Raw genomic sequence first — 13946 nt, forward strand, 5'->3', positions numbered from 1 at the left:
GGCTTGTCACCAGCCCCCATGCGGAGCCCTACCCTCTCCCATCTACGGATGCAGATTCTTCCTGCAAATCCATGTCTGGCACATTCCTCTTCACCGCCCCCCAGCCAGTCCTAACGGTTGATTCCGATTCCTAATGTCCATAGGATGCAGCTGAATCGCTGGAACCTCACATTCAAAACCCAGGTGGATCCTGACTCTCCCTTTACATTTCGCTCCCACGGGTTCCCGCGGAACCTTCCATTCCCACGATGGATCTGCTCTCCTGAGTTTTCTGCTTTTGCTCCCACCATCCCCTTGGCCTTGAACATACTCCCCTTCCCCACCCACCCCCCTTTCCCATCAAACCCATGCCCACTGAAGTACAAGATTTCTCTCAAAGCCCAGCTTGCTGGCTTGCATGCTCTTTTTATTAGTAGTATTACTTCAAACCAACTTTCTCTGCGAGGTCTTTCTTCAATGACTAAACCAGGATGGATTATTGTGACGAATTCTTACAGCACCTTGTGAAGATTGCTCACTGGCTTATCAGCAAGGGCTCTAATACGTTTTCATGACCTCTTTATGGCATTACCCTCTTCCCTAATGACATTTTCAGCTTCTTGAGGACAGGGACCACAGGCCTCTCAGCTCCCTAGCACACGTGATGGCAACTACGTTAACAATGATGATGCTAACTGAAAAAGGTCATCCACCAGCTATGACCGTGTGTCTACACACAATGTCGCAGCAATCCTTACGAACACCATTTCTCAGGAGAACAAAACAAAAATGAGAAGTTAAAGGAGGCAAAGTGTACAGCCCTACCCCAGAGCTTTCATGAAGTCTGCCACCTCATTTCTTTCTTTCTTTTTCTACGTTGGCCGCCCTGCCGCATAGGAGCTCCTAGGGCAGGGCTCAGATATGAGCCGCAGCTGTGACCTACACTGCAGCTGTAGCAATGCAGGATCCTTAACCCACGGTGCTGGGCCCCGGGAGTTGAACCTGAGTCCTGGCACTGCAGAGACGCCACCTACCCCACTGGGCCACAGCAGGAACTCCTGCCACCTGATTTCTTTTACTCTGGATCCACGCAAATGCAAATTATGTGAAAAAAATTAAAACTGTAAAGTACTATATAAATGGAAGATATTTATCATTAATATCCCGGTCACTGTGCCTGGAAGCTTTGAGAATGCTTGGCATGATTTCTACAAGCCCAGACAAAGGGTTGCATGAAAGCAGTGCTTCTCAACTGGGGACCATTTCGGCCCATGCTCTCAAGGCACAACCGGTGATGCCTGGAGACATTTTTGGTTGTCACAAGGGAGAGGGTGTTGCCGGCTTCCAGTGGAGAGAGATCAAGGATGCTGCGAAACACTGTACAATAATACACAGGACAGCTTTTCACCACACTGTGTTATGCGGCCCCCAACTAGAGGAGTGCCGAGGGTGAGAAGCCTCATGTTAAAGGAAGCTGACCAGGGAGAGAAGGACTGGCCGTTTCTGCGTGGGGCAGAGAGGGGCTGCTCACCTCCTAGGACAGACTGCCCCCGGCATCCTATCTTATTCACAGAATCCCAACACCTGCTTCTAATGCTCCACAACAACTCTGTTCAGGTTCCCAGGTGATCATTTAAAAAAAAAAATCTACTTAACTTTTTAATATTCAACTAGGTAATATATATACATAGTACAACATTCATAAAATATAAAAGAAACTGCAGTAAAAAAAGCCTCCTTCATACCCCCCAGAAGTTCCCACCCATGTTTTCTTCTATAACTTTTATACTTTCCTGTGTTCCATTAAATGCTTTAAATCACCCTGATGATCTTTTAAATCTGTTATCAACACACCCAGCCTCTGATGTCCAGGAGTTAGCCTACCCATATTCAGATGTTTTGAAACTAGTCTGATTTCTCAAAGACAGAAAAGACCAAGTAACTCTAGAAGTTAATAAAGTTAACCTGTAACTCTGGATACAGGAGGATGGACCATATAGTACATGAAAAAGATTGAAATTTCACTGAATTAAAACAATGAGTGTATTTGAGCAGTGTAAATACTACAGAACCAAAAACCCTTCTCATCAACTGAAAATTCTCAGATTCAAATAATTATGTACTGAGTTTAAAAACAGCCTGGAATATTACAGCCTTTGAAAAATCCTTTTTCTTTGCACATGTATGTTTTTGCCCTAGTAATCTCTCTGAGCAAGAATTACTACTGAACTAAAAACAATGAACAGGAGCTTCTTTTTAAAAAGCCCTAACTGATAACCGTTAAGTCCCAACAAAATACTCTAGGAAAAAACAGAAATAATGACAACTTTAAAGCACCAGAAAGTGGTACATGTAAAGAGGATCATTTATAAATAGAAACATCTAAAAATATGCCTTTATTTGAAAACAGAAAATAAAATACAGCACACTATGACTGAATACCAAATGATGTTCCAGTCCTGGGACAAGTTTTTTCTTTTCTCTCGACCTCTGTCCTCTTGCCTTAAAGTAGGAAGTCTGGATTAACTGGCGCGCTCTTAAAGATCTCTCCCAGTTTTAAAATCCTCTAAATTTATGATTCTGTAGACTTGTTCTTATGGATCACTTTCAGAGGGAGGAAGATGGGCTTGTGGACAAGTCTTTTGAAGAGGAGACTTAGACTAATAACCCCCAGCCCTGATCACTCATAGGAATCACCTTGGGAGCTTTAGAAAAACAGTGATAACCTGCCTCCCCACCCCACCCCACCCCCACCAAAACACAGCCCAGTTCCTGGTTTGGTTGGTCTAGGATGGAATCTAAGCATGGATCTTAAATGCTCTGCAGAGGATTCTTCTGTGCTACTAAGGGTTAAAAACAAATGCAGCCTGAGACCAAGTAGGCAAGATAAAGGAGCAAAGCAGATTGGGTACAAGGAACTGGAGAACGTGTGTCTCATCTATTTAAGAGGCTATCAGACAGATCTTTTGATTTTCTTTTTCAAGAAATGCCAGAAATCCAGGTTCTAAATGAAATTCTGACGCTTAAATGTTGGCAACTAATTCCAAATAATTTCAAGAGAACATGGAGGTCACACAAAATATACCCACAGGCTTCATTTGGTTCTACAGCCAGCCACCAGTTCGCAATGTAAACAAAACTAGTTTAATACATCAAACCTGACTTTTCCTCTGTGCTCTGTCCTGCCTCTCTCCCACCGGGGGCCTCCTCCTCCCAGACCTTGGATGATAACCTCTCCCTTTCGCCTTCCTTTCCATTGTCTCTTTCTTTTCCAGTCGTCTTCATCACTTCTAAGAGATGGGAATTGAGATCCACACATTAAATCTTTATGTGGTGCTGGCTGCATCACTGGACAGGCGTCCATGCCTGGGAAAATTCAGGTTATGAATTGTAACCTGAGGCTGTGGCTCCAGGACGTCAACAACTGGTTGGCTTAGTCAAGTCAGGGGGAAAAGCCAGTCAAGCTCATAATTTCACATTACCAAGACTTTATCGAACAGTATATGAAAGTCTTCATTTCCGCTTTTGTTTCACTTGCTTTTGAATCTAAACCACCGCCTATGACAATTAGCCCTGGTGGCATTCTTTAAAAAATTCCCATGTCTGGGCTCCACCCCAGGCCAGCCAAATCTGAATCTCCGGAAATGGAGTCTGGACACCCTGTAGCTTTTAAGAGACCCCAAGTGAGTCTCATGGGAAGCCCATATTGATAATCACTAACCTTGACCCACCTCCTAACCCACAGATCTACCAGTGTGTTTAACACTAGCTGATCATCATCTTGAAGAGGTTTTTTGTTTTTCGTGGTGTTTTTGTTTTTTTTTTTTTTTTTGGCTGTACCTGTGGCATATGTAAGTTCGTGGGCCAGGGGATCAAACTCAAGCTGCAGCTGTGACCTACGCCACAGCTGTTGCAATGATGGATCCTTGAGCCACTGAGCCACAGGGTGGTGCTGGGGGTAGGGGACAGGGACTCCTAGAAGAGTCCTTTTAACTTGTTCAAGGATATTTTCAGCTCTGTTCTCATTGTATGGTAACAATTCTGTGAGTCAGACAGCTCGGACCCTTTTTTTTTTTTTTTTTTTTTTGTCTGCACATGCAGCATATGGAAGTTTCCAGACTAGGGATCAAATCCAAGTTGCAGTAGCAGCTACAGCTGCAGAAATGCCAGAGTAAGGATAGATCCTTCACCCACTGCACCAGACTGGGGATCAAACCTGTGCCACAGCAGAGACAATGCTGGAGGACCCTTAACCTGCTGCACCACAGCAAGAACTCCTCAGACACTATTATTGGCATTGGATAGATTAAAAAAATGAGGAATAAAAATGTTAACTGAGGAGTTCCTGCTGTGGCACAACAGGACTGGCAGCGGCTCTGCATAGCGGGTTAAAGGAGCCGGCATTGCCACAACAGCAGCTGAAGTTGCAGCTGTGGCCCGGACCTGATCCCTGGCCTTGGGACTCCATATGCCATGGGGGTGGCAAAAAAATTAAAAATTTAAAAAAAAGTTAACTCAGGAGTTCCCGTCGTGGCTCAGTGGTTAACGAATCCAACTGGGAACCATGAGGTTGCGGGTTCGATCCCTGGCCTTGCTCAGTGGGTTAAGGATCCGGCGTTGCCGTGAGCTGCGGTGTAGGTCACAGACGCAGCTCAGATCCTGCATTGCTATGGCTTTGGTATAGGCCAGGAGCCACAGCTCTGATTAGACCCCTAGCCTGGGAACCTCCATATGCTGCGGGAGCGGCCCAAGAAATGGCGAAAAGACAAAAAAAAAAAGTTAACTCAGTTACCCAAGTGGACCCACCTAAGTATTTGCAAAGACACATTGTAGCTTCACCAGAGGCAGAGTTCCTTGATTACAACCTGGATGCTTGCAGAGTTTTCCCAAACCATGATGCTTCCCTATCACTGAATTCCTTTACTCTTAGTAAGTAACCCTAACACACAGGTGATGAGTAGAAAAACCAATGAAAAAGGTGAAATCAACTTTCACAAATACGTGTCACGACGTCTTTACGAGACTCAATTTAGGGTCAGTGCTCTAAGGTGTCTTTCTGTAAAGTCTATGATGTTATTTGGAATATGCTCACCTTTTGTAGACACATTCTCTTAGAGATGGAAAAGATTCAGATAATTTCTATTAAGATGTTATTTTCAGGAAAGTGTTTTAAAATGATTAAATATTCATTGACTAGTAGAAGTAGAGGGAGCTTTCCTGATCAACTTTCCCCACTCCCTCTGAGAGATGAGAAACCAGAAGTCCCTTTTAATTCAGTATGTGTGGAGCACTAACACTGTGCCAAGCACTTCGTATCCATTATCTCCACTCAACCTTCAGGGTAACTCACTATGATGGGTACAATACCATCGATACCATCATTATCATCATTCCCATTCAAATGAGAATGGGGAAAAAAAAAAAAAAAAAACCCTGAGACTCAGAGATGCTGAACAACTTGCCCAAGGTCCCCGGGGGCTGGTAAGTTGAGACCTGGCATTTACATTTGATACAAAGTATATGGCCTTACTCCCCCCAAGGTGATCTGTGAACACTTATGTGAAGAGGTAGAGAAGTGGCAGTTGGGCTAAGCCTTCCAAATAGCACTTCAGTAGGCCTTCCAGTTTGCAATCAACATCACTGTGGAGGGAGATGAGTGACAGGGAGGGCATGGGGTGAACAGGGAGAAAGAGGTGGGAAGAGGTAAGGAGCAGATTGTGGAGGGTCCTGCGTGTCCAGCTCAGGGACTAAAATTTCAATTACAGGCAGTGGAAACACACTGAAGGTTTTTAGAAGCAAGGTCTTTTAAAAATGAGTTTCAAAAATATAGATCACATGGAAGGGTCGAGACTGAATTAGGGAAGCAGAGCTTGGAGTGGAGGAGACCCACTAGAAGCCCATCGCACCTCCTTTGCAGGCTGCTTCACTCTCTGCCATGCACTGTGCTTGCATCCACTCCCCGGAGGGCTGGTTTCTTCAAGGCACCTACATATCTAGTTCATGGTTCTTCTATTCTGACCCACTGCTGCCACTTGCCCTGTCCAGGTCAGGTGTCAGAGACCTGAACCTGGGCAGTGGGGAGAAGCTGAGAAGACAGGTTTGTGGGGCATTTGCAGGGGCCAGAAGTGGAGAGAAGAGAGAAGGAGAAGCAGAGTAGAAAAAAACTCTGATGTTTCAACTTAGCAGGGGAACAAATAATGACATATAGAAAGAAAGAGGTGGTCAACAGTAACAGAAAGAGGTGAACAGGATGTTTTGGCCAAGATCTCAGTCCAACGGGCATTTATTAAGCAGCTACTCTGGGCTGGGCATTAGGGGAACAACAGTGACTAAGACTGGTTTTTGCCCTCACATAGCACCCAGAGGGAGGAAAAGACCTGGCCTCCTAGTTTCAGGACAAGTATGCCCTGTCCCCCAGACCCTCCTAGAGGGTCATCTATCTCAAGCATCCTACCCCATCACATGATCTTGTTTTATTTCTTCACTGAAGGACCAAATCTTCAAAATTAATTTCTAGGTGCATTTATTGTCTGTTTTCCCCTGGAGAATGGAAGTCTCACAGAAACAGGAACTTGATCTTAGTTGCTATGGGTGCCACATAAACCTTCAGTAGGAAACACTTACTGAATACTTTGGGGTGGGGGGAGTGAATAAACCTCAAGTTTAATACCTCAAGCCAAACTAAGTGAGTTTTACAAGGCGATATACTGAGAACTGCGGAGGAAGAAAAAAAAAAAAAAAACATTTTGAGGTTGGGGTTCAAACCAAATTCCAGGAAGCCCACCATGGATCAGAGAGAGCCCCATTTTGGCCGTTCTGCATGGATTCCAGGAATACCCACCCCGCCAGAGACGTTTTACAATGAGGCCAGCCAGCCACCTAGCTCAGGTTTTATTTCCGTTGTCCTTCTGACGTCAGAAAAAGCACGAGTTGCTGCACAGTTTCTTCTATCAAGGTGACAAATTACAGGCTTGCTGGGCCTTGCAGTCTGCAAACCATAGATTTAGTCTCTCCTCCCCTCTACGTTAAAAAATTTTAAACCCACGGCAGAGATGCCAGATCCCTTCCCAAATGCAAATACATAACGTTTCCTCTCGCTGGGGTCTTTTCCCCTCTACTACACACATCCCAGGGATTCGACTGCGATAGTATATGATCCTGGTGGCAGTTAGATTTTCACCGGAGAACCAGCGCTATGAAAACTGGGTCCGCGCCGCAGAGGGCGACACAAAGGACTCTAGATTGTAGCACCACCTTCCCAAGCCGAAGACAGCCTGTGAAAGGCACCAGAAGCGCCGTGACGCTCTTACCGCGAAATTCTTTTTGCCGCCATATGTACTTACTTGTGCCTTCTTCACTGTCTACGGTTCAGCCCAAGCCCTGGGCCGGGCGGTTCCGCAGGGAAGCGACGCCCAGGCAGCCCCGTAACCTGGGGGTCCCAGTGGATGCTGAGGCTCCCGATGCTCCGGGAAGCGGATTGCCCGTGGTGGGGACGCGCACTAGGGCGAAGGAGCGTTTTCCTTCCAGCACTGCTGGCGGCGAGGTTAAAGGCCTTTTGTGGCCACCTTTAGGGACCTGAGCGAGATGCAGGGCTTGGGAGAGGAGGTGGGAACGGAGACGAGGATCCTCCGAGCCCCGGCCCCCGTGCAAGCGGTGGCCTTTTGTTCGTCAGCTCCAGCAGATCCCAGCTCTCAGAAAACCGCAATTCTCCTTTTCTCCCCTTCTTTGTTTGGGAAAGAACCTCTTCGGGGCGGGAAAGGGCAGTGAGTCACTGCCAGCATCCTTTAGTAATGCTCCCCGCCCCGCATCCTCCCACTCCTCTCGGTTACTGAGAGCCGGGCAGAGCTCGAGAAGGGCCGGCACGCGTGCTCCTGTTTACTCCCGCTCCGCGCCTCCGCTCCCCAGGCCAGCAGCCAGTCCCTAAGACCCAGCCGGCCGCACGCAACCCCTCGGAAACATCACATGTCCTCCTTAGGGCCCTGCAGACACAGGAAATTCCCCGCAAATGCCCGGCATTCATACACTGCTCGGGTACGCAGTCTCGCCCTCATGTCGGCTGCGCTCTCCCCCCGCGTGGTCCCTGATCCTCGTATAATTTAACCAGATCTGGTGCCACAATCTGCCACTCTGAAAACAAGACCCCAGAAGTAAGCCACAGCCCACTCAAAGGTGAAATCGGGCTCCGGCGCCTCCTTACTCTGCTGCGGGCAGTCAGAAGAACCGGAGTTCTGGACTTTTCCTAAAGGCAAAAATCCCAACGCATCCCGCACAGCCGCGCACTCCTTCCTTTCACGCCGCATGGGTGACTTCTGCGTTACCGTCTCCTCTCACATCTAAAACATCCCTTCCCCTCCCCGCCGCCACTCCCTCAGCTCTCCCCGGGGAGTGGAAAATCGCCTTACCTGGGATAATAAAGGGAAAAGTGGCGAAGGGAGACGTCAAGATATCCGCCCTTCCGGGCTTTTCCCCCGGCGAGCGATGTCCTTTGTGTCAAGGTCTGGCTGCTTCTATGGGGAAAAGGTGGCCTCCGTCTGCTAGAGTTGGGCGGGGAGGCTCGGCGTGGCGTGGCGGGAGGAAGGTGAAGGGCGGCGACCTTCAGGAGGAGCGGTGTAGCTGCCCCAGCCTGCGCTCTCTTGGCTCTCTCCTCCTCCTTTTGGGGCCGATTGCATCAGAAGCTCCCCCCACGACCAATCCCCATCCACACAGTGTTCGCCAGCCTCACACTTACATCCACACGCTCGACCGCTGAGGGTCCCGAGTCGCAGTCATTCTCCTACAGAGGGGCGCGTCGCCCTGGCGCAACCATGGCTCGTGATGGTTTAGCGGGGAAAGTCAGGCTATTCCTCCTCGTCCCGCGAGCCGTCGCCTCCGCTCTTGCGCGCCCGCTCTTTAACCGAAGCTGCGTGTCTCTGAGCGGTGCCCGTCACATGGTGACCCTGCCGGCGGCCGCCCCTTGCAGCCTCCCGGTCGCAGCCCGCTGAGGATGCAGCAACCGCAGCTGGCGGAGACTGAGCATCATCGCAAGAGGCAGGCAGGGGTTGCGAACGCGCGTGTGCTGGGCGCGCCGGCGGTGGCACCGGGAGCGGAGGCTGCGCGCAGCCTGGACACCTGCCCCACGCCCTCCTGGGGCCGGGCAGCAGGCCAGAACCCAGTCGCGGCGGCGGCTGGAGACCCGGAGCCCTCGGGGATGGAGATGGGGGTTGCTGAGGGAGTTCGGAAGGAGGCCAGGAGGGCTGGTGGCTTGGGGGGCGAGGGGCGAGGGGCGCGTTTGGGATACGCCAGGGCCGAGCGGGGACGCGCTAGCGCGGGAGTTGCATTGTGGGAAGGAAGCTGGGAGAGGATGGCGGCCGGAGTGGTGGGTCCGCGCGTAGCCCCGCGAGTCACGGGCAGCGAGGGAACGGCGTGTCGGCTCCCGGGACAGCAACAAAATACCGGGGTTGCCGGGGGTGGGGCGAAGTGGCCAGAGCCCCGGGGCGCGCCAGCACCCCTGGACACCCTTTGTGCGTAACCCGCCGACGGAGGCGGCTCCCCTCTTCCGGATACCTCGCCAGCCCTCCCTGAGATCTGTGCTGGGGGACTTTCTTTGGGGGATTGGGTGGTTTTGCTGGACTGCAGGTGGGCTTCGGCCCGCGGGGAGACCCCACGTGATCCCGGCCCTGGGGCCCGGCGCGTCTGGGTTCACGGAACCGGGCGCTCGAAATCGGGGGTCAGCGTGGGGCGAGAGAGCAGGTTGGAGGAGACTGGGACAGCTGGGCCCGTTTCCCTTTCTTTTGCTCTCTCTTTGTTCCAGGCACAGCTCCTTTGCACTGACTGGACACTTCCTTGCAGGGACGTGTGTTTCCTTAAAATGGCGACAGGAAATCCCACCTGCGCGCCAGCCAATTAGACTGTCAGCACCGCGCGAATTTGCGGGGTGGAAACTCGAGCCTTTTATTGACGGGAATGGTTCCGTCTCCGTGTTCCATCAAAACAGGAAAGGGAAGGTGAATCATCATTCAAAAATTAACCTACCTGGAGAATTTCAAGCGGGCAGACCGAGTAGTCTGTGCCATGGAGGGGCTATGGTTTTTTTAATCATCGCTGGAAAAACGAGAGGACAACCACACTCCTCACAGCTGACTAAAATCCTCATTGCCTCGGATGGCATTAAATGGTCTTCATTAGTTCAACAGGGAATGTCTGAGAACCACCTTCAGAAGGCCCGCTCTTGAATAAACCCAAGAAACTGAAAGGCAGGGCAAATAGTAGGAGGAAGGTGGTGGACAGCCTCGCCCCACAGACCTGCGATGAATTCTGCCTGACACTGCTTCTCTCACCTGCTTCGCTTTTGTCCTTAGTCCTGTTTCCCAATTTGTAAAAAAAAAAAAAAAAAAAAAAAAGGAGGTTAGTGCTACCACATCGTACCAATATTCTACAAGTCACCAAAAAAAAAGTTGGTTCTTCTCCCCCTTCCTTCCTAGAGGAAGTTAATGTAGAAAGAAATTACCCATTTTTAAGTAGTGTGCACCTTGCGGGGAAGAGATCATTCTTACTATGAATAAGGTAAGAGATCTGAATAGGCTAAGTAGGTAGAGGGCGAGCATAACTCCATAAGCCTGTCGAGATGTTTACCTTATTGAGCAGACTGTGTATCTGCCAGATACAGCATGTGTAGCTGATCTCAAGCTTCTCTTTTGATGACAGTTTTAACTTATCTGTTCATTTCTGTGCACCCAAGACTGCAGCTGAGGAGCATTTTTCAAATTGGATTCAGTGGTGATGAATGGGACTTCAGTCCTTGCCCTCTACTGCGTTAAGCACTTTATATGTAAATATTATCACATTTCATCCTTCCAGCTACTCAAGTGTTACCTTGTTTGTATAAATAAGAAAGCAGGTTTGAAGAGACTGTGTTGGACATGTTCACTTAAGACAATAAGTGGTGAAAGAGGATGTGAGAAGTGATTCCTGTTCAGGTCTGAATTCAAAGTCCGCGCTCAGACTTATCCGGGATGCTACAGCCATTTGCAACTAGCCACTCTCGGGCCTCAAAGAGTGTGGAAAGAACTTCACCCCTTATCTGAATGTTAGTTGACAACTGGAACTGGAGTGTAGACATCAACCCTGAGGCTGAAGTGGAGACGCCGGGGAGGAAAGTGGGGGTGGGGTTCAGGACAAGTACCCCATCACTTCAGTGAGACTTACCCTTCAGGCTACTTGTGGGGGAAACTTTCTTTCAGAGGTCCTTTCAGTAGCTCGGCGCTTAAACCCAGTTGCTGTGGTCTCGAATGGGGGCAAGGGGTGTCACAGTGATGCTGCTGCTGCTCACTGTGTGCTTCCCGAGAGACAAACAACAGGATAAGCACCTTACAGATGGTCCCTCATTTAATCCTCCCATCATTCCTAAGAGTGCAGACCGTCCTAATCCCTGATTCACAGGCTTGGGAGTTTATTCCACGTCCATTCAGCAATAATTGGCAGATCTAGGTCTAGCATCCAGAGCTGACTTCAAAGCCAGCTCTAAAATGTTCCTTTTATGCTGAAACAACCCTCTTCGGAGGGCCAGGAGGCAGGATGCATACCAACCCCATTACCTTCATATGAGGACCACTGCCCTGTTTCCAGAGAGCCCAGGGAGCCAGTTTGCTCTGTCATAGGTTTGTGAGCCCCAAGGCCTTTTTTTTTTTTCTTCTTCTTCTTTTTCTTTTTCTTTTTACTGCACCCAGAGCATGCAGAAGTTCCCCAGGCCAGGGCTCAAACCTGTATCACAGTGGCAGCCCAGGCCACTGCAGCGACAACTCTGGATACCTAACCTACTAAGCCACATGGGAACTCCCCTCGGGCCATTTTTAAAAATAAATTTTGGGGTTCCCATCGTGGCGCAGTGGTTAATGAACCTGGCTAGGAACCATGAGTTTACGGGATCGATCCCTGGCCTCGCTCCGTGATCTAGCGTTGCTGTGAGCTGTGATGTAGGTCGCAGACACAGCTCGGATCCCGAGTTGCTGTGGCTCTGGCGTAGGCCAGTGGCTACAGCTCCGATTGGACCCCTAGCCTGGGAACCTCCATATGCCGCAGGTGTGGCCCTAGAAAAGACAAAGAAAAAAAAAAGACCAAAAAAAAGACAAAAAAGTAAAGTAAAAAAATTAATTGTATTAGACCACAGTTGACTTAGAAAGTTGTGTTCATTTCAGGTGTACAGCAAAGTGAACTGGTTATACACATACATATATCTGTTCTTTTTCAGATTGTTCTCTCGTACAAGTTATTACACAGTATTGAATAGATTACCCTGTGCTATACAGTAGCTCCTTGTTACCTATCTCTTTTACATACGGGAGTGTGTATATGTCAATCCCAACCCCCTAAGTTATCCCTCCCGCCCCACATTTCCCTTTGGTAACCATGAATTTGGTTTCTAAATCTTTGAGGCTAAATCTTTTGAGGTTGTTTTGTAAATTCTTTTGTATCAGTTTTTGTTAGCTTCCACAGATTAGTGATCTCATATAATATTTGTCTTTTTCTCTCTGACTTAGTGTGATAATTTCTATGTCCGTCTATGTTGCTGCAAATGGCATTTTTCATCATTTTTATGACTGGGTAATATTGCATTGTATATATGTACCATTTCTTCTTTATCAAATCCTCTTTTGATGGACATATAGGTTGCTTCCATGTCTCCCCAAGACCATTTTTAATACTATCTGATATTATTGTGGACCTTTGCAATTGAGTAGATTTCCCAAAATGATACTCAGGTAATTAGGACACCTGAACGGGTTTTTCTGTGGGTGGCCTTATGGAACTGACCAAAGAAAAATTCTGTATCTGCTCTGAAAGTGAAGCTGTAGTTTAAAAGGGGAATTAAATCACCTCATGATAACATGGGCATTTTCTAATAGTTCCATTGGTCCTTTCTGGATGGTTGCAGGAAGGAGAGGCAGCTTTGTGAAGAAAGATCAATCACATCCCAAAGAAGATTCAGCCTGAAGTTAAGCCACACCTGTTCCTATCCCAGCTTCGCTTTGTGCTTACAGGCTGCACCTGTTCCCCATCTGAGTTGCCCAATAGGATGGCTGTGTGCTTCCAGAGAAAAGGTGTTTCCTCCTTAGGTTTTCCAAGCTGTCCAAATATATCTGAATATATCTGGTCTGATGCCAGCAGACTTAATATGCATGAATTTTGAGTAATAGCATCAAAATTGTCTTGTGAATATGTATAGGTTTTGTCTTTTTAATCAGTTATAAGACAGTCTGAATTTTGACAATGATGAAAAATGGAAAGGTCAGTGGGTGCCATTATTGCCGAATAAGCGCCCAAACATGTCCTATTTGTAACAGAAGTAGTACAGCCATCTATGAAAAAAAAAATGTTACCTCATTAGAAAATAAGTTATTTGTTCTGAAATAGGTATTTTATTCCTATTCATAGAGTCTTCCCTAAAGCAACAGATGGTCTTTAAAATTTTTAGTTATTCTTTGGATGGAAGTAATCTCACTTCTTTGCCTGATTAACCCTTTTTACTAACTTTGATGTTCCCTGGATCTCTTCCATAGATGAAAATATTTTGACAATAGGAGTCAGTTAAAGCAGCCACAGCAAAAAGGAAATTTGCAGCTAAAGGAGTTGTCAATTGTCTGGGCCATCCTTCTGCAGATATGCTGCGTGTCTTAACTGTCCTTGGTAACACTGTGACAGGGCCTGCTGTCCCCTCTTCTAGCATCACAATGAATAGTCTACGTCACCAGATTTATAATTGGCTCTGGCAGGAGGGCAACAAGTGACTCTAAACTGAATTTAAATTCTAATTCCAGAGCAGGCCTCTTAAAAAAAATGTCTACTGTTTTTTATTTCAGCCCAGGTTAGCTTTGCAGGGTCAGTTTTATTTTTTATCTGTTGGGGAGTAGGGGGGTAGTAGGGTTCCTTAGGTATTGTAACTACAGTCTTATTCATTCAAGCTGAAGAACCAGAGCCAGTGTCCATCCCAG

General features: G+C 47.8%; 2 protein-coding genes across 3 annotated transcripts in view; one reads left to right on the plus strand and one right to left on the minus strand.

Moving 5' to 3' along the window:
• The window catches only part of SLC38A1 (solute carrier family 38 member 1), a 66171-nt gene extending 57652 nt beyond the window's left edge, over window positions 1-8519 (minus strand). For both annotated transcript variants that reach the window (XM_047788040.1, XM_047788041.1), the window contains exon 1: window positions 8382-8519. The gene's annotated coding sequence lies outside the window, so the exon portion shown is untranslated. The remainder of the gene's footprint in view (window positions 1-8381) is intronic.
• Window positions 8520-8962: 443 nt separating this feature from the next.
• LOC125131431 (uncharacterized) lies at window positions 8963-11674 on the plus strand. Its single transcript, XM_047788044.1, has one exon. The coding sequence runs from the start codon at window positions 8963-8965 to the stop codon at window positions 9485-9487; it is 525 nt and encodes a 174-aa protein (XP_047644000.1). The 3' UTR covers window positions 9488-11674.
• Window positions 11675-13946: the final 2272 nt, after the last annotated feature.

The sequence above is a fragment of the Phacochoerus africanus genome, chromosome 7 (assembly GCF_016906955.1).
Source record: "Phacochoerus africanus isolate WHEZ1 chromosome 7, ROS_Pafr_v1, whole genome shotgun sequence".
Classification (NCBI taxonomy): Eukaryota; Metazoa; Chordata; class Mammalia; order Artiodactyla; family Suidae; genus Phacochoerus; species Phacochoerus africanus.